This window comes from Pseudonaja textilis, chromosome Z (assembly GCF_049901715.1).
Source record: "Pseudonaja textilis isolate UNSWEBS1 chromosome Z, rPseTex1.2, whole genome shotgun sequence".
In the NCBI taxonomy this organism is placed as follows: domain Eukaryota; kingdom Metazoa; phylum Chordata; class Lepidosauria; order Squamata; family Elapidae; genus Pseudonaja; species Pseudonaja textilis.
In genome coordinates, this window is record NC_142008.1 from 59,020,584 (window position 1) to 59,042,483 (window position 21,900).

At 41.1% G+C, this 21,900-nt stretch overlaps 1 protein-coding gene across 4 annotated transcripts in view; it reads right to left on the bottom strand.

The window, feature by feature from the left end:
• Positions 1 to 21,900, bottom strand: part of MYRIP (myosin VIIA and Rab interacting protein) — a 233,614-nt gene that overhangs the window by 14,716 nt on the left and 196,998 nt on the right. For 2 of the 4 annotated variants that reach the window (XM_087917082.1, XM_087917081.1), the window contains exon 10: positions 9,987 to 10,025. The exons of the other annotated variants lie outside the window; for them this stretch is intronic. In XM_087917082.1, coding sequence (XP_087773208.1) covers positions 9,987 to 10,025 — 39 coding nt within the window. The remainder of the gene's footprint in view (positions 1 to 9,986; positions 10,026 to 21,900) is intronic. 4 annotated transcript variants of the gene reach the window in all.

The following is a 21,900-nucleotide window of genomic DNA, read 5'->3' on the forward strand; positions in this document are numbered from 1 at the left end:
TTGTTAAAAACAAAAGGGGGAGAGAAACCGAAGACAAGGCAACTCTTACCTGGATGATGGAATGCAAAGGGGGGCATTCAAAAACCTTAAACAACTATTCTCAGCAGAACCAATCCTGAAACACCCAGACCCAGAGCAGCCATTTATCATCCAAGCAAATGCTAGTGATGTAGCAGTAAGAGCAGTTTTACTCCAAAACAATGAATGCGGACAATTGCAACCATGTGCTTATACTTCCAAGAAACTGACAGAAACTGAGCAAAGATAGGCCATGTGGGAGAAAGAGGCATATTCTGTGTGATGGGCACTCCTCACATGGAGACACTTTCTAGAAGGGAACAAAATCCCCTTTCAAGTCTGGGCTGATCATAAAAAACTAGAAGCTCTGAAAACTCCACAGAAACTTTCCCAAAAACAAATATGGTGGGTGTAATATTTTAAATATTTTAATTTCACTCTCAAATATTTCCTGGGGTGGGGGGATTTTTGGCAGATGCCCTATTAAGGAAACCCCAATACAACAGCAAAAAGATTGAAGTTGTAAAACCCATGATCCAACCAGCCCAACCTGCAGCCAAAGTAATCACCCAAGCACAATGGAAGAAAAACCACTGACTGACAATGCGATGACTTCCAAATTTAAGGAGGCACTACTTAAGGATGACTGGCTAACAAAAACATTTGCTTACTCAAAGATGATCTAGCTTAGGAAGAAAACAAACTTTACATCCCTGCCAGCCAGAGACTGGGCCTCATGAAATGATGCCATGACTCCAAAATAGCTGGACACTTTGGATTTGAAAAAACCCTGCACCTCATCAAAAGACAATTCTGGTGGCCATCTCTCAAAAAAGACATTGAAAGATATGTTGCTGCGCATCACAAAAGAGGACAAGGAAAATCCCCTGGACTTCTACAAACAGTAGCAGAACCTTCAGCAGCCTGGAGAGAGATCTCCATGGACTTTATAGTGGAGCTCCCAGAAAATGCAGGAAACACTGTTATTTGGGTTGTAACAGACCTTTTTTCAAAACAAGTCCATTTTATACCCTGCCAAAAGATCCCAAAAGCCAAGGCATTAGCAAATATGTTTTTAATTCACATTTATCACCTCCATGGAGCTCCCCAATGGATTATCTCAGATAGGGGTGTTCAATTTACTTCCAAATTTTGGTGGGCTTTTAAAAACCTGTTAGGCTCTGCCCAGGGGTTGAGCTCTTTGCATCACTCCCAGGCAAATAGGGGAGTGTGGGTGTGGGTGTGACAGAGCCAATGGGGTGTTAGAACAATATTTAAGAAGTTTTATTAAATACCAACAGAACAATTGGACTGACCTTTTGCCTTTTGCTGAGGTAGCTTATAATAACTCTGTGCACAGTAACATTGGTTTCACTCCATTCCAAGTAGCCACACAACAAGAATTCAACCCCATGCCAGAGCTACCTACCAAGGAACCTGAAATTCCTTCCCTTAAGGAGTGGATAAATAATTTGCAAACCACTTGGCCAGTGGTCAGACTAGCCTTACAAGAGGCCAGAGCAGCTTTTAAAGCTTAAGCTGACAAAAAAAAAAAAAAAGCTGTGAACTTAAGCTGTTCAAAGTTGGGGACCACATATATTTATTTACAAAGTTCCTACAATCATTACATCCTTCTAAGAAACTGGGGCCAAAATTCATTGGCCCGTTTTTCATCTCCAGAATCATCAACCCTGCTACTGTAAAGCTCTTACTCCCCAAGAGGCTTAGACAAGTTCATCCAGTATTTCACTGCAGCCTACTCAAACCAGAGATCACTTCAAAAATTAGACCCCCCCTTCCCATACCACCAACTCCCATTATGCTACATGGGGAACAACATTTTGAAATTAAAGATATGCTTGACTCACGCACTCACCATGGATCCACACAATATTTAGTAGCTTGGAAACACCTACCCTCCTCACAAAATGAATGGGTAGCCAAACAACATGTAAAAGCATCCACATTACTACAGAAATTCCACTTGGAATACCCTCACAAACCATCCTAAGTTGTAAATGTAACACATGTTTTATGTCTTCCAGGTGGATTTCTCATTTTTTTGAGGAAGGGAATATGTCCGATCTGTGTATCTGTCATTCTTCAATGGAAGAAGAAGGGTGTGTGGATACAAGTAATCCTTTTTGATGTAACCTGAATATCCTAAATTTTTGTACTGATTTACAACTGTGGGCTGGAGGGTGGGCCCCATGCCTGGAAACTTGTTACCTCTTGGAGAGATAGCAAGAGGAGAAGGGACTATAAAAATTCCAGCTCCAAAAGATACTTCCCAGGAATCTCTTCTCAAGTACATTCTCAGAAAAGGGGGGAGGGGCAGAATGAACATGTTGCTTCGTTATATTGACGAAATCTACATCGAACTAAGGGAAGGGGTTCTAACTCCCCTTTAAGCTACATGCCTGGAGGGATATCAGACCCTATTTTGAATTTGACTTGCTATCTTCCTTTTCAATAAAGAATTCCTTTTAAAATACCCAGTTTTCAAAAGTTAATTCTTATTGTTTGAAGGAGAGAGAGTCTGGTCCTTATAACTATGTTGATTTCTATTGGATGTCTGGATAGATGGACAGATTTATAGACAGACAGGCAAGTAGCAGGCCCAAAGGAAGCTACTGACTTTATAGGTCATCTTGCCTACTACAGTATTCTGAGGGTCTCATTTTATATATATTATCTTCCACAGAATGATTATCTGAGTGTGATGCACTGGATTAGAAGTTAGAAGATCAAGTCTGCTCTCCCCTATGGAAGGTCATGGTAATTTCGGACAGACTCCTAATTTATCTCACAGGATTGTTGTGGGAGTGAAAAAGGGAAGTGAGACTTATGATCTCTTGAGAAAAATTAGAATATATAAAAAATCCCTTCTCACTCATGGGTTAAATATGTCTTCCTCAATCTCAGATCATCTACCAGAGGCCTGGAAATTTGAGGGTTCTGTGTAATATCTTAGCTGTTCCTAAAACTGAACTCTTCTGGACAGAGAGCTCTGATATTGTTCCTGGGATATGTTGGGCCACTCTCTCAATATGTGCATATACATGTACACACACACACACACTCACACACATATAAGTTACATGAAGATATGCATGCAGGTTAATATTTTTTACAAAAGGACACTACAGAATTTTAAAACTATTATTGAACATTTGTTCTCATAAAGGAATTGTGAAAAAAGAAACAAAATTATTTAATAGTACTTGCATAAGAAAACTGATAACCACTGAATTCAGAGAGATATATTTGACAATCAAATCAATACCACATTTTGGGTCCTGCATACTTAAAATATTTGATTTATTTTTTTCTTCAATTGTATTTGCCATAAGGCCTATAGGGCCTTCTGACAATGATAATGCACAATAAAAACAAAACAATATATATTTAAAATAATAATGCAATTGTAAAATGTTTTTCAATTTTATTAGTTTCCCATTACTTGCTTTCCAGAAAATTGTATTCTCAAATCCCCTAAACTTTTCATTAGATAGAAATGAGCTATACATTCATACCAATATACTATCTGCCTAAATGGATTGTTTCATCCTAAACAAAGAGTGTTATGTATTGAATGTATGTAGTTGTGTTAATTGTGCTAAAGTGAAATTAACCTTTAGATGACCCTAACTATCAGCTCCAGCTGTTTTGGAGGGAAATTTAGAACATTTATATTTGGGCGCATTTTTTCCAGTTTTATGATTGGTTAAGGTCCTGTGGGCCTAGAGTATAAATCACAGGCATTTGCCTGCAGTTCCTCAGTTCCAGTTTTATTTATTTATTATTTTATTTGTCAATAGCTTACAAGATAATAAACATAAGTATAAATACAGGAAATAGGTATAAATAATTGGGAACAATAGGACAGGGATGGTAGGCATGATTGTGTGCTTATGCACGCCCCTTACATACCTCATAGGAATCGGGTAAGGTCAATAGTGATTAGTTTGAGAGAAAAGGAGTGTGGGTTTGGGGATGTGACAACAGAGTCAGATAGTGTGTTCCAGGCATTGACCACTCTTTTGCTGAAGTCATACTTTCTGCAATCAAGTTTGGAGTGGTTTACATTAAGTTTATATCTGTTGTGTGCTCTTGTATTGTTGTGGTTGAAGGTGAAAGTCATTGATTGATAGTACATTATAGCAGATTATTTTGTAGGCTGTCTACATCCAAAATCTCAAGCCTGGTGGTGTAGGGCATTCTGTTGCAAACAGAGGAGTATAGAACTCTTCTTATGACACACTCAATTGTATTAATGTCTGATATACAGTGCGGATTCCAGACAGCCAAGCCGTATTCAAGTATTGGTCTAGCAAAGGTTTCGTATGCCTTAGTTAGTAATTCAGTATTACCATTGTTTGACTATTCAAACACATAATCGAGGTCGCTTTGAAGGATGGTAGCATTGTCTGTGATGTTGAATATCTTTACATCATCAGCGAAGAGGACACAGTTGCTTTTAAGGTGATCGCAAAGGTCATTTATATAGAGTATAAAGAGTGTGGATCCTAGAATGCTGCCTTGGGGGACACTGCTGTTAACTGGTGCAGGGTTTGATAGGGCGTTTCCTATTTTTACTATTTGTTGTCTATTTGACAGGAATGCAGTAATCCACTTACAAAAGGGATCTGGAAATGCCGTAAGAATTTAGTTCTAACAGTAGTTTGTCATGTACCATTGAGATGAAGACTTGCATAAGTCTATGTAAATTGCATCTATTGCTTTACCCTGTGTAGTGTAGTCCATATGTTTTTGCAGTGTAGGAATTGCAGATTGCAGGACAAATCTTTTTTGAAACCAAATTGCTCTTTGAAGAGTAGGTTGTTTGACTATAGGTGCATTGGTTAATGATTGATTCCATGACTTAGCACGTGATGCAACAGTGAGATTAATCTTTAGTTTTCAACCAGGTTGGGCTCTCCTTTTTTGAAAATAGGGATAACCGTTGCTAAAGACCATAGGTTCAGTAAGGAGCTGGTTCTGAATGATATCTCATATATTATGCTTAGGGGTTCTGCTATGGGAGTGGAGACCTTTTTTAAGAAGTATGCACATAAGTCATCAGGCCAATAGATAGAGATGGTTTTGCTGCTTCGACCCTGGGAAGAGCAGAGCAGCTAAAAGCTCCGGTGGGCATGGGCAGCACCAGGTGACAAGCCCTCTAATCCCTGCGGGTTCAGCCGGCGAGGTGGAAAGCCTAATGCCCAAGACTTGCCAGCAAGCCAGAAAAGAGCTTCATTCTTCAGTAAACACTCAATTCAAAAGTACTCAGAGATTTCCAATTCCTCCCATCCTTGACCAACACACCAGAAAAGAGCTCATTCCTCGGTAAGCGCTAAATTCAAAAGCAATCTGCAATTCGACCCATCTTTACTGGAAGGTAAGGCAGTGCGGCTCGCCAGTACTGGGGGCTCTACGATCATCCTTGCAGGTGGTGAGACAGTGAGATTCATCCCATCCTTGCAGGGTGGTGAGCACCGGGAGCTGTGAGTCGGTCTTCTGACGTTTGCAGCCAGGGTGTGAAGCAGACTGCTTCCCCCCCTGCAGCCCCTCCTTCCCTCTTCACCAAATTGCTAATCTGGACTCCCTCTTTAAAAGGACAGTAACTTTGGTCTCCCAATAAGTAGGGAAGTATTGTTATAACTGAACTGTGAAGATTGGAAGCAATTTTATTTCCTGTGATAGAAGCAGAAGTATATTGAAGCCAGGAGCGAATGCTCAATACAAATCTGAGTCTACATAGTAAAAATATAAACTGTTCGAATTGCCAGTTCAAGACTATCTATGTGCCCCTTTCTCTTAAAAGCAACAAACTTTCAAAGTGTATTTAAATTGACTAGGAGGGGGCCAGAAATCCCATTCATCAAGAGAAAACAAAAACAAAAAGTTTCCTGTTGTCTCCCTGTGAATTGTTCTGTTTATCTCTGCTGAAGAAGGGGCCAGAGATCCCCCCTTCAGCATTTTTGCATCTTTACTATATCAAAAACTCAATCTACAAAACAAGAAAGAGAGTGTAAACTTGCTCACTGATTGCTTTCAAGAGGAAAGAGGAAAACAGCTTGAGTAGGTTAAAACCTGTTTGACACAAAGAAACTGCTGTTTCTCCAGCCCAGGAAAAGAGGCTTCCTGCCAGTTTATTAGGAGTTATAAACCTATTCTCAGGTATCAGCAACAGCTATGCAAAGCAATAACCCCTTACTTACTGATTCTCAATACTACATTACTTTCATTATCTCAAAACTTATAACTTTCTACCTCAAGACCTATATCAAGGATTAGATGATATCTCCAAATCAATTTCTTTAAAATAATTAATTTTTATCAAATGATTAATTGATTTGTTGTTTTATTGATTAACATGATTGAGTGTTTAGTGCATATAGTGTGATTACTGAATATCTGATTAGTAAAATCAGTGATTTAAATTGACAAGTGTTTAGTAATTACTGTAATAAATTAGGCTGTTTGTTGCTTAGCAAAATTATTTGATTAGAGTGATTTGAATAATCAATTGATTGATTGCTTGATTTTTAGTAATAAGTAACCTTACTTTTGATTTGTTCTCTAACATATCATTTAATCAATTATTAATTACCAACATTCATTAAGTAACTACCTTTCACATTAACTAGCTATTATAATTGTTTAGTGTATTATTGCCATTGACCATGCCAGCCAAAAACTCCAAACCAAAACTAAAGAAAAATATCTCTACCAATGACCTCCCAGACTCCTGCACATGTTTCAGATGTCTTGAAATTATCAATAAAAGCGAAATTTACATCAAATGCCACCTATATGACAATCTAGCCCACCCTGCCTGCTGAAATGCAAACAAAAGCCTAGCTGATATGGTTAAAAATTCAGATACATTCTTTTATCTATGTCCCTCATGTTCTCCTAAGCTAAACAAACTGAGTACCCTACCTGATAGAGTTGAAAGCATAGAATCACTCATTCACTCAATAGACTCAAAATTCTAGACCTAGAAAACCTAGAACTATGCCACCTTTGGTCCAAACTAAGTATAGTATATAAAATCATACATTGCAATGTCCTACCTGTTGATGAATACTTCAGCTTTAACCATAACAACACTAGAGCAAATAGATACAAACTCAAGGTTAATCGCACCAAACTTGATTGCAGGAAATACAACTTCAGCAACAGAGTGGTCAATGTCTGGAATACTCTACCTGTGGTTTCTTCCTAAAGCCCAAAAACTTAAACCTTAGACTAGTGACTTACTCCTTTCCTAAGAGGTCTGTAGGGGGCTTGCATAAGCACACCAATGTGCCTACCGTCCCTGTCCTATTGTTTCTTTTATATTTTTTTATTTTTGTTATATGTATCCATGTATTCATAACTATGTTTTTACTTATACCTATTATCTTGTAAGCAATTGACAAATAAAAATAAATAAAGAAAATAAAGAAAGAAAGCTTAGCAACATGTTTTGAAACAACTATACAAGCAACCCGAATATATCTTGAAAAAAAATACAGCACAGATAAGTGAGTACCTATCAGGTCAAAATCAAATCCCACAACAACCACAACAACCACCTCAACTACAATCACAACTACAACCAAAAATAACCACCAAACCACAGCCACAAACAATTACTATCCCTTCAAATAATTCCACAAATAATATCTCCTTACTCATCAGAGACACCATGGAACGTGAACAAAAATGCCATCTTATTTGGTCTCGAAGACACCAATGATTCAGATGACATCACCAAAGTTCGTGATATCATAAGCAACTCAAATATAACAAACTTCTCTCCTGAAGATATCATTGAAATAACCAGAGATGGCCCTGGGTGCAAATACAATGATGGCTCTGTGGCCCCAAGATTTTGTAGCGTTGTATGCAAAAATGAGTCCAGCAAATGCATATTCATTCATACAATAAACGCCATTGCAAAAACCAATCCCAACCACAAAAAACTTTGCTCAAGATCAGACTTATCCATACTGCAAAGAATCTGCTCCCGTGAACTCTATGTAGAACTCAAAAACCATCTAGACAATGGAGAAAAGGATCTATACATTGACTACAGAGCTGATTGCATCAAAAGAAAGTCACACAACCCACAACTCTGCATCCAACCCCACCCCATCAATCCAACATCACTCAAAACTAGGCATGCATGCCCCTAACTACCTCTATTCCAACCACAACTGGCCTTAAATGCAAGCTACTCAATGCAAGAAGCCTTGTAAATAAAATACCTGAATTTCTCCTCTTACTAAATATGGCTAAATTTGACATTATATTTGTCTGTGAAACATGGCTCAATGCATCTTTCCCTGACTCCATTCCCCCAGTAATAGACTATCATGTTTACCGATCAGATCGTGAAATCTGTAGAGGAGGTGGTGTTGATATCTTCTATAAAAAGTCCCTACATTTAAAAAACATCCAAGTTACCTAGGAGCTTGCTATTCCTGAGACCATCGTCTGTGAATTGTCCTTAAATATCACATTTCGGTTCTTACTATCTTACAAAGTCCCTGATTATGACATCGAACATGCAAACAAGCTAAATACACAACTAACATGGGCAGCATCCTGCCCACATGCTTTTATCTTTCTTGGTGACTTCAATTTACCTCATATTAACTGGACCCTTAACAAATGTACAACTGAACCCACACATGCAACTTTCTACAATGCAGTAACAAATCTGGGACTTGAACAACGAGTAACCAACAACACTAGACTTAACAACTGCCTCGATCTCACTTTCTGCAATAGTTTGAATTCAATCTATGGAATACAAATTAAAGAACTCTTTTCCAACAATGATCACAACATGATTGACTTTTGTCTCAACATACGTCCACACAAAAATCATCATAACGACGGAATCCCCAATTATAACTTCAAAAAAGGCAACTATGATCTTATAAACAACGATCTCTCATCCCTTGATTGGCAATTTCTATTCCCTGGATGCATTATTGTAGAAGTCCATTACAACATATTTTTACTTGAAGTCAAAGGAGTCATCAAACTATATGTACCAAGAACAACTCCCAAAACCAGAAAAAATAAATTACCCATAACAATAAGGAAGCTTCAATCCACAAAGAAATCACTTTGGTGGAAAAACAAATCTGGTCATGTTGCCAATACAAAAATTTATGCCACCAGATAAAAACTGAATGCACCAATTATCACATTAAACAAGAAGAAAATCTTCTACGCACGAATTCCACCCACGCTTTCTACAATTTTGTAAACAACAAACTAAAAGACTCAAGGTCCATCCCACCACTGAAAGGACCTAATGGTAAAGACTGCAATGATGACACTATTAAAACCACCTCTTTAACACATTCTTTGGCTCAGTGTTTGTAAACAACAATGGATCATGCCCAGTATTTCCTAGTCGAACCACAGACAACTACAATGATCTAATACATATTGATTTTACAGAAGACAATGTTGAAAAAGCACTACACAATCTAAAACCATCTCTATCTATTGGACTGGACGTAATATGTGCCTACTTCTTAAAAAAGCTATCCACTGCCATAGCCGAACCTCTAAGCATAATCTTTGGAAAATCTTTCAGGACCGGCTCCTTACCAAAACTATGGTCACAAGCCACAGTCATCCTCATCTTCAAAAAGGGAGACTCCAGCCTAGTTGAAAATTACAGGCCAATCTCTTTATGCTGCATCACCTGTTAAGTCATGGAATCAATTATTAATCAATCCAACATCCTCCACTTAGAAACAAACAATTTACTCTCTAATAAACAATTTGGTTTCAGGAAAAAACTATCATGTAATCTGCAACTCTTACACTGCAAAAACATATGGACTACACAACTTGATCAGGGCAAAGCAACAGAGGCAACCTCCATAGACTTTTGTAAAGCCTTTGATTCAGTGGTACATGACAAACTACTATTAAAACTAAAATCTTACCGTATCTCTGGACACCTGCATAACTGGACAGAAGTATTCCTGTCAAACAGACAACAAATGGTCAAAATTGGGAGCGTCCTATCAAATTCTGTACCTGTTGTTAGGAATATATATATATATATAAACTATGATAGTAAGTTTAAGTGTGTGTCACTTTAAACTGCAAAGCATGTAATTTTGGGTGTGGTGTGAAACCGCCATAAGAGGGAGCAAGAGAACCTGATGATTCCTGACGATTGATGGTTTGACGGATTGATGGTTTGCTAACTGCTTGTTTTCCCTACTGCTGAGTTGCTGGAGGAAGAAAGGAGGTTTGACTTCTTCATATCTCTACTGCGAGAAGATATATTACTGGACTGATATTTGTAAGTTTACTGACCTCTTTTTCGACACTGGAATTTGCAACTGAATAATCCCCAGACGGACTGAATTACTGAATGATATATGGACTGTATGACTATGCTATAACTCTTACTGGAATAAACTATTTAACTAGCACAGTGTATCTGTTTTACTGAGTGTAAGCTACAAAAACATTTATCTCACATATTTTGCCTGCCTGCCTGACTGCCGTGCAGATTCTGCTAGAGTGTATCCCTAACACCTGTCAACAGCGGTGTCCCCCAAGGCAGTGTTCTAGGACCAACTCTTTTCATACTCTACATAAATGACCTCTGTGATCATATCAAGAGCAACTGCATTCTCTTCGCTGATGATGTAAAGCTATTCAACACCACAGACAATATTGCTACCCTTCAAAAAGACCTTGACTATGTATCAGAATGGTCAAACAAATGGCAACTTCAAATCTCAACAAATAAATGCTCTGTCTTACATGTTGGCAAAAAAAATCAGAAAATAAAATACAAGATGAACAGTCAAGATCTTGTTGATGATCCAAGCTCTGTAAAGGACCTTGGAATACTCATCTCTAATGATCTAAGTGCTAGAGCCCACTGTAACTAATTAGCCAAAAAGACATTAAGAGTTGTTAACCTAATCCTACATAGCTTTTTCTCTGGTAATATCACACTACTAACGAGAGCATACAAAACATTTGCTAAACCAATACTCAAATACATCTCATCAGTCTGGAACCCACATTACGTATCTGATATTAGCACAGTTGAGAAAGTCCAGAAATATTTCACAAGAAGAGTTCTCCACTCCTCTACTCGTTGCAGAATACCTTATGCCACCAGACTCGAAATTCTAGACCTAGAAAACCTAGAACTACGCTGCCTTTGGTCCGATCTAAGTATAGTATATAAAATCATACATTGCAATGTCCTACCTGTCAATGAATACTTCAGCTTCAACCATAACAACACAAGAGCAAACAATAGATACAAACTCAAGGTTAATCTCACCAAACTTGATTGCTGGAAATACAACTTCAGCAACAGAGTGGTCAATGTCTGGAATACTCTACCTGACTCTGTGGTTTCTTCCCCAAACCCCCAAAACTTTAACCTTAGACTGTCTACTATTGACCTCATCGCTTTCCCAAGAGGTCTGTAGGGGGCGTGCATAAGCGCACCAATGTGCCTACTGTCCCTGTCCTATTATTTCTTTTATTTTTCTTATATGTATCCATGTATTCATAACTATGTTTTTACTTATACCTATTATCCTGCATGCAATTGACAAAAATAAATAAATAAAATAGATAACGTAGTGTCTTTTTTTTAATTCAATAAATGCTATTGCAGGTATACTGGTCTGGTTCTTGCTTACTGAAGCCCACTACGCAATAGTGGTGATGAAGATGAGATGCTGCAGGGGAGAGAGCTGCTGCTAACCAAGGGACTGAAATCACTGGTTGATAGGCTGGGTAACGAAGCCCCGGCAGGACTAGTCCTCACCCCCACCTGCCAGTAAGCCACGCTGGAGGCACACTGAAATCACTAGGTGTCAGACTGGATAAAAAAGCCCTGGTGGGACCATTCTCCCCACCCTGCCTGCCAGTAAGACACACTGGAGGCACAGACGCACAGACGTCCCCAGGACTCTTAAGTGCAGCCCAACTCCACCTGCAGTAGGATAGGCATTAACTAGCACTATAGGAGTCTTCTCAAAATGGTTAAATCGGAAAGACCGGTTTGACATTACTCACTTGGAACAGTAGAGCTCATATGTCTCCTGAGTAGAAAATTATCCTTGGGCTAACCAGATCATGGATGATGGCCTGAAGGCAGCAACCCTGTTATGTGTCAGGATTCAGCAGTTACCCCATTAAAATCATGAGTCTTGAGCCAAACTTCCAAAACTTAAAAAGGATTTACTGGGAGTTAACATGCCGGCACTGCTGGGGTGTAGCTGATTCTAAGACATATAATTCATTGTCACCCTTGACCCTGGTTTTCCCTCCATCCCCTGGGTGTATCATAATTCATATTCTCCAATATTCTCCAATCTTGCAAGCTACTGCACTGCTCCCCCCGTTTCTGTTGGTAACTCTAAAAAGACCATAGAAATATTTTATTAGTTGACATTTGACTCCCCTCAGTTCTTGAAGGTGACTTGTACAACACAAAAAGAAAACAAATTTATTGTTTGGTTGGGTTTACTGCATGGAACCTTGTCACAAGTTGATCGGCATGGACGTTCCTACTCTTTACCCAAGATGCCTCTGATAAGGGGTAGCCCTTCCACATAATTAAATATTGGAGTTGTCTCCTGTGCCACCTTGAATCGAGGATACGCTGCACCTCATAATGGGTTTGGCCTCCTATGACCACGGGGTCAGGGGGCTCATGAGGTAGGGGCCTCAGGCTCAATCCGACCATGGGTTTTAAGAGGCTACTATGGAATACCAGGTGTATCAGACTTCCGGTGGTGAGGTCATAGCGGAGTGGAGCAGGAGAGCGATCTCTGCAATCCTGTATCCAAATTTTCATGCTTGGAAGCTCTCAGAGGCATCGTGAAGCTTGGAGAGACACATGAATTAGAAGGGAAAGCCTAGGAGCAGAGTGGAGGAAAGCAACCTCCCACTGTGATGAGGGGAAGCCCTTTGAATCTGGTGCAAAAGAAACCCGGCATCTATGGGGGGGTCCAAAGCTATGACAGCCAGCTGTGATTGGGGAAGCAGGAAAGTGGATCAACGCAAGACATAAGAAAAAGAATGGCAGACTGGGACAGTTTTTGAGAGGTGAGAGAAAGACTTTGAAAGACTTTGACAGAGGGAGTCTCTGGAGAGAATGAATACAGCGGCTAATTGGCGGGGGATAGCGGAGCGAAAGGGAGAGGAGGAAACAGAACAGTTTGATAGCTGAGAGAGAGTACCACAGAAGAAAAGATCGAGACTCTGTGAATAAAAACTTAAAATTTCTACGATTTGGATTGATTACCAGTAGAGCAGAAAAGAGACATTAGAGAAAACAATTGGAACTTTAATGGAGAACTGTAGTTGAACAGAGAGTGGAACCATTTTGATAGAAAGCTGTGACTGTGCAATTTGAGAGTGAAAGTGACTAAGTAGTTAAAGATGACTGAGGAAACAGGAAATGAGGAAAGTAATATGACGGTATGAAGAAGAAAGGAAAAAGAAGAAGGGAGAAAGCTGAATAATTTCTAAGTATTAAATTCAAAAGTGTATACTGAAAAAAATCTAAAGCAGTATACATATGTGTGTGTGCGTGTGTGTGTGTATACATGTGTGTGTGTGTGTGTGTGTGTGTGTGTGTGTGTGTGTGTAATCTTTGGTTATTTGGGTTTTCTCCCGCATAAAATTGGAAGTACGTAGGCGACGTTTTGATGAAGTCTCATTCATCATCTTCAGGCTGTGTCTTTGGCCTTGTGCTTCTTGGAGTAATGTGAGCTTGCAGCTGCTTCTTCCTTTTAACTGCTAGTGGGAGTGTGACTTGATTGGGTGGGGGCTTGGCTGTGTTCTGATCGGTTGGGGGCTTGGCTGTGTTCTGATTGGCTGGTGGTGTGTTCTGTTCAGGTGGGGGCTTGGTCGTGCTCAGGTTAGTCTTAGTTGCCGGGGGATTTGAGCTGGTGAGCTGTGATCCTGTTGCTTGGTTTCGCGTTCATGGTCGTGCCACATCTTCATGGTGGGCGTCAGTTTGCTTCATGTATGGGTCATCGGGGTTTGAAGCGGGTAGTGATGCAGCTGCGGTATGGCTTCTGGTCCGTGGTCATGTCTCATCTTCTGTGTGGGTGTGAGTCTGCTTTCTACTGGTCCAACACCTCAAAGCCACAGGACATGAGATTGACTTTAAAAATACCAGAACTATCACCAAAACCGAACACTTCAACAACAGAATAATCAGAGAAGCCATAGAGATAGAAAAATGCCCACACAGCATGAATAAACAAGATGATACCTCCCACCTACCAGCCATTTGGAAACCCGCCCTCATTAACAAACGAGTACCTAACATGAAGAATGACACCAGACCCACACCCATGAGGGCCACACAAGATGCTACCACCACACTTCCATGTAGAAAGCAGACTCACACCCACACAGATGATGAGACACGACCATGGACCAGAAGCCATACCGCAGCTGCATCACTACCTGCTTCAAACCCCTCTGACTTTGTCCCACACCTGGAATGGCCGTTGCGGGGCTCGGTGTTTGTCTGCCTGTCTCTTATAGCTCTGTGCTGCTTTTGCCAGCAATTTTTGGAAATTCTCCCAAGTTGCTTTCAGTGTTGATATCCAATCAGTCAGGCTGACTGAGGAGGGGAGAATCCCTTGGAAACTCAGGCATTTGGACAAAGTCCATACTGCTCACTACTTTGAAAGGGGTTAGTCCCGTCCTACTGTGAACAGCATTATTGTATGCAACTTCCGCAAAAGGCAGGAGGTCTGTCCAATTGGATTGCTGATCACGTAGCACTATAGGTACTGCTCTAACATGGCGTTCAATCTCTCTGCCACCCCCATTAGTGCTTGGATGAAAAGCTGAGCTAAGACTTGGGATGACACAATAGTCTGCAGGAACTCCCTCCAAAATTTGGCCATGAACTGGACTCCTCTGTCTGAGATAATTTTCTGTGGTACTCCATGCAGGCAGTAGAGGTGTTTCAAAAACACTTGGCTAACTGGTGGGCTGAGGGTAGCAAGGTATGAAATGTGCCTGTTTGGAAAATAAGTCTATTACAGTCCAGATCACCGTGTTTCCTCCACTTTTCAGCAACTCCAGTATGAAATACATTGTGATCTCTTCCCATGGCCTTGTTGGTTCCACTGCTGCCTGTAGCAGTCCGGGAGGTTTTCCTGGTTATTTTTTCATCACAGCACAGATGATGCAACTCTTCACCTAACTATCCATGTCTTTCTTTATTCCAGGCCACCAGAATTGCCTCTGAGCTAAATGTAAAGTCTTTAAGAACCCAAAGTGGCCTGCTGATTTGGTGTCGTGGCTCCTCTGAAGGACTAGAGTGTGTAGGGATTCTGGGACATAGAGTTTTGTCCCTTTCCACATCAGGTCATCTCTTTTTGTTAAGATGTGTTGATTGTCCTGGAACCAATGGTCTGCTAGCAGTTTGGTTTTTAATTTTGTGTTAAGTTGTCTGTGGTTGGTCTTGTCGATCGTGGGGTTGTTTTCCAGTGGTTACTTGGGCAGCTATTTGGGTGGGTGGATGATGGCATTTATGATTTCTTCCCTTTCACATTTATACTGGGGCATGTGAGAGAGGGCATCAGCCAGAAAGTTCTTTCCCCCCCAGGATGTGTTTTAGCACAAAGTCAAATTGGTGGAAGTATTGGGCCCAGTGGTCTTGTTTGGGTGATAGTTTTCACGGCCTAGCATGAAGGCTTTCCAGTTTTTTTATGGTCAGTCCAAACTTCAAATGGTCTCTATCCCCCTTCCAGCAGGTGGCGCCAGGTTTGCAGTGCCCATCTTATCGCAAAAGCATCTTTTTCCCATGCATCTCATTGCCTCTCTATGTCCATGAGCTTGCGAGAGGTGTAGGCACAGGGCTGTAGGTTTCCTTGATTGTTTTTTTGGAGTAACACTGCTACTACTGCCATGTCGCTGGCTTCTGCTAAAATGATGAAGGGTTGTCCAGGGTCAGGGTGCTTCAGCACAAATTCTTTCAGTGTTTGAAATGCTTTTTGGCAGATTAGGTCCCACTGTAGGGCTTATCCCAGGCAGGCTTTCATTTCTGTACTTCCTGTCTTTAGGAGGTCCATCATGGGTTTGGCAATCCTCACAAAGGAGGGGATGAATTGTCAGTAGAAGTTTGCAAACTGCTTTGTAGCTTTCTGTGGGTGCAAGGAGATTGCCAGCCCAGAATGGCTTGTACTTTGGTGGGGTCCATCTCTATCCCTGGTAGTCCAATTGCACATGGTGAAATTCACATTTTGACAGCTTGACATACAGGTTTGCTGCTAGACATTTTTCCAGTATTTGGCGCACCAGGGGTACATGGTTGTCCATCATCTCAGTGTAGATGAGAATGTCGTTCAAGTAGACAAAGACCTCCTTATAAAGATGTTCGTGTAGCACCTCATTTATTAATTGCATGAACACCACCAGGGCTCCCTGTAGTCCGACTTTGAATTGGAAGCTCCCTAGGGGGCAGTTGAACACTGTTTTCCATTCATCTCCCTCCCTGATGAGGTCTCAATAGTATGCTTCTCTGAAGTCTAATTTGGTAAAGACCTTCCCTTTGGCCAGGTGGGATAGCATGTCCTTCATGAGTGGGAGGGGGTATAGATTGTGTACGCACAGTCTGTTGATCGCTCTAAAGTCAATGTATAATCTCATAGTCCCATCTTTTTTTTCTTTGAACAGGACTGGGGCTGTGACCTGTGGCTTGGCTGGCTCGATGAACCCCCTTGCTAGGCTTTTGTCTGTATATTTGTGCATTTCTTGCATTTCCCAGGGCATCATGGCATACATTTTGGGGTTTGGTAGTTTTGCCTTGGGAATGATTTCAATGGTGCAGTCTGTATCATGATGGGGGGGAGTAGGATGTCACACTCAGTCTTGCTGAACACTTCAGCAAGGCCCTGATATTCTCTTGGGATCAGTCTGGCCTCTGGGGTTCTGTCAAGAGGTGGCTGCCAGTTGTTTTGGTGAACTCTTGCTTCTCCCCCCCCAATACCTCAGCAATGGCATTCACCATGGCTCTAGGGGAGGGATAGAGGTGTCCATAGCATTCTAGGTGAATGTCAGCTGAGTCAAGGAATAGAGCTAGCTGGTCTGGGTCCCCATCAAATTTCCCCCCGAACTGGGGAAGTTCGTACAACTCTGCTCTGCCCTATTCCTGTTGCTCTCTGGAAACCTGTGTTTGAGATGGCTTTCTCCCCGGCTCTAGTTCACACAGGAGGAGGAAGGGGATACCTCCTGCATGGGGGAGGCACTGGTTGCCACTGTGGGCTCTTTTCTTCTACTGGGTAGAGAAGAGGGGCTGTGATCTTGCCTGCTTTTCCTCACTTCAGAAGGCTCTGTGGAAACTCCTCTCTGTTTTGGGTGGCGTGATGGGCCATCATCACTAATGGTAGCCCTGTCAAATTCCTCTCTCAGCTGCTCTATGGATCCTCTCAGGGATCCCATTAGGAGATTTGGGGCTCTGGCTTGTTCCCAGTCCCACATCTATTCCACTCTTCCCAGCTCAGTCAGGGGCCTTCCCTCCCTTTTGGGATAGGGGAAGCTTTGGGGAGTTTTGTTTTCCACCAGTACTCATCTGTTTTTCTTTCCTTCACTGGATCAGGTTTCTCTGCTTCAGCTGTAATTATATTGTCAGCTTCTGTTTGCATTTGGGTTGCTTGGAGCAAGCTCTCCTCTGATAATCTCCCTTCTGCCATATCAACCTGACTTCCTCTCCACACATTCCAGATGTTGGGAAGCGATTGAAAAGTGCGGGCATCAGGTGTCCTGGTAATGATGATGAATTATGGAGAGTCGGCTAGCTATCAGGATTCTGGCAGTTACCCCCATTTAAATCATGAGTCCCGAGCCAAACTTCTAAAACTTAAAAAGGATTTATTGGAAGTTAACATGCCGGCACTGCCTGAGTGTAGCCAACTCTGAGACACATAATTCATTGTCACCCTTGACCCTGATTTTTCCTCCCCCCCTGGGTGTATCATAATTCATATTCTCCAATGGGACACATCCATAGCCAAGAGTCATCAATCATGCTCTCCAGTTAGAATTTTGCATAGTAGAAACAGAGCTGCGCAAGCTGCAGGGGACAACTTGAAAGAGCAGAGTACAGATTCCGCAGAGCTGTATGCCCTGCCTGTGGAAAGCAAGGGCACATTGCCAGAGTTTTCAGAGGTCATCAGTGGAAAATAAAACCTGTGACACAGCAGCACAAGTGGAAAAGGCTCCCAGGACAGAACAGAGTTGAATACTGCTCAGGAAGGCATAGCATCAGGGGCCCAATGGCCCATCAAAGAAAAGATAAAACTCCAACTAAATCTTCAAGGGTTCCCATGCTTCATGGAGCTAGATACTGATTCAACCACATTTGCAAGGATAGCTGATGGTGAGTCCCACTCAAATCATTAAGTTTAGTGCTAACAGACTTCCAGAGTCGCCATGTTTCTGTAAGGGGCAAAGTTACTATTAGGGTACAATTTGGAGAGTTTGAGGGTCCCCTCAGTGTAGTGGTCATAGAGAGGCCATGCACCAGTCTCATAGGACTGGACTGGTTCAAGGCCCTGGGCATCAAGGTAACGGGCATTCATTGAACCCAAATAGCCAATCTAGAAGCAGTATGGCAACAATATGGTGACATATTTAGCACTGAGCTGGGACAATACAAAGGGGCACCCATTTCACTCAACCTCAATCCAGCAGTAACTCCAATCTGATTAAAACCGCACAGGGTTCCCTTTGCATTGAAGCCTAAAATTGATGCAGAACTAGACAAGCTGGTACAGCAGGGAATGCTCCAACCTGTGGACTGTAACCCTTGGGAGACTCCCATAGTGACCCCAGTTAAGCTTAGTGCAGATTACAAGTGCACCATAAACAAGCAGCATGGTCACCCTGTACCAGTGGCAGTCACATCCTCGCCTCGCTCCAAGGAGGCCAAATCTTCGCTAAGTTAGACTTCACCCAGGCCTACAAGCAGCTGCCAGTGGATGACACTACTGCAGAAGCACAGACAACAGTCACACACAGAGGTGCATTCTGAGTATGCCACTTGCAGTTTGGGGCAAGAGTAGCACTAGCATTGATCCAAAGTATTATGGAACAAACACTGAAGAACATTTTTGGTGTCTGTTCATACTTTGATGACGTCCTGATCATGGGGGAATCAGCAGCAGTCCTGGCGGAACGTCTCCATGCAGTACTCCAACGTTTCCATGAGGCAGGCCTAAAACTCAAGAAGGAAAAGTGCCAGATCAGCGTGGAATCCACAGAATTCCTGGGTTTCCACATCAACACAGACAGAATCACCCATCTGAAGCAAAGCTAAAGGCAATTCAGCAAGCCACCAAACCAAAATCCAAAGGGGAGCTTCAAGCATTCTTGGTCTTGCTCAATTTTTACTACTCCTTCTTATTACATAAGGCTACCCTGGCAGAACTGTTACACTGCCTACTGGACAATGTCTGGTCGAACATTCAAGGCAAACTGTTCAAGGCAGTAAAATCATAGTAACACTAGTTTGTGACGCTTCGCCATACAGCATTGGTGCAGTATTAAGCCACAGGATGCCAGATAATAGAGAGGCCCCCATCGCATACTATTCTAGAATGTTATCATCAGCTGAAAGGAACTATGCCCAGATAGACAAGGAAGCCCTTGCCATAGTGGCTGGTATTAAGAGCTTCCACATCTTCTTATATGGATGAATCTTCACCATCTTTACAGACCACAAACCTCTGCTTGGTCTCTTCATAGCTGACAAAGAGACACCATAGGTTCTGTCACCACAAATGCTATGATGGTCCATTTTCATGGCTGCATACTCATACTAATTAGTCTACAAGCTGGGTAAAGAAATGGGCCAAGCCAATGCTCTTAACCGATTACCTCTACCGCAGACTGAGCTGGATCTGGCCCCAGCTTGTCACATTCTGGTGATCCAGGACCTGCCTGAAGCACCCCTACATGCAGGGGACATTGCAGCTGAAATCACCATGGACAAAACTTGTTATAAGAGAAGCGAATATACCACTATCATGGGTGGAAGCTAGTATTATGCTGATAAAAACTACAGGCCTATATCTCTGTTGAATACAGACTATAAAATATTTCCATTAATAATAGCTGAATGATTGAAAGGGTTGTTAAATGAGTTTATACATGTTGATCAAAATAGTTTTTTGCCCAAAAGACAAATGAGAAACAACATGAGAACAATATTAGATACATTAGAATATTATGAATTACATAGTGAGAAACAAGTGGCATTGCTATTTCTAGGCACTCAAAAGGCGTTTGACAATGTTAAATGGAAATTTATTCTATGACAATTAAGATATATGAATTTCAGCAATAAATTTATAAATATAAATAAGTAGGAGACTAGAATAATAGTGAATGGCAAGGAGACACAAAATTTTAAAATTCAGAAGGGTAGAAGACAAGGGTGCCCACTATCTCCATTATTGTTTATATTAACACTGGAAGTATTAATGAGAATGATTTGGAAGAATATGCAAATTAAAGGACTGGAAATTAAGAAAGAAGTTTACAAACTGAAAACTTTTGCAGATAACCTAGTCTTTATCCTAGAGGAACCATTGAAATCAGGTTTGAGGCTTATGGAAACATTGGAGGAATACAGAGAAATGGCTGGATTAAAAATAAATAAGGAAAAAATTAAAATGATAGTTAAGAATATGACAAATAAACAGAAAGAAGAGTTGGTCAAGGGAATAAATATCCAGGTAGTGAAGAAAGTGAAGTATCGGGACTTCCGGTTTGAGCTTCTTCAGCGACAGACTGAAACCTCGTCTCTGCGAGGCTTCGATCCATGCTTGCTGCTGGAGTGCCCCAAGCCAGCTGGTTTCAGGGCTAAGCCACCCTGTAGAGGTGGTGAAGAGGGGGGAGACTGCCAGCAGGGTTGAGGAGAGCCGCATCTCTCCTCCCAGCTGGCCATTACTCCCTTTCCCAAAGGCAGTTGCAGCGGTGGTCAGAAATGGCCACCACAAAGAAGAACTCGACCAGAAAAGAATGTGCAGGAAGAAGGTAAGAGGAGAAAGTTTTGGTTGACCGGGTCAAACAGCAAAAGCAACAAATAAGGTACCTTGGAATTGAAACTATCAAAAAACAATAACGTTGTTCCCTAAGATTTTTAAGCTGCGAAAGAGAGAGAAAAGGGAAAAGATTTGGGTTTTTTTTCCTCCTTTTCCTATACTGACAGCTAAGAGACTTAAGTAAGAAATTGGAAAAAAATCCACTTTGACATCAATAGAATTTAATGCTGAAAATAAAAAGTCAAAGGGATAATAAAGATTTCTGGATAATTAAAAGCTTTTGAAAACAGGAAAGGAGAGAAAAAGAATAAAAGGGCAGGATCTGGAAGGGAGGAGACTGCCTGGAATTAAAAAAGAACTTACAGCAAAATCTTAACAAGACTTCCAAAAGATACATTCTAACTGAAATATTGCAACAAAAATCCCAGGAAGAGAAAGTCAAAAAAGAAATAAGAAGATATAACTCGGGACTATCTGGATTACTTAATGATTTCTGGATTCTTGGTTATTGTTTTGAATGACGAAAATCAATCGGGTGGTCATTTAAAACTGTTTAAAATGGCTCCACTTTTAGAAGAACTGAAAATGGAACTTAAAAAGTACAAAGAAGATGCACAAGAAGGGAGAGGTTCTTTTGGCTTCGTATTTCAGTTTTTAGAAATGGAGATTTGGAATTATGAGAAACAACAAGAAATGCCTGCAGAACAAGAAGATTGTGACAAAAAAGAGGGAAAAGATGAGAGGGAAGAAAGAAGGGAAAAGAAGTCATAAAGGACAGAAACAAAATATAGAG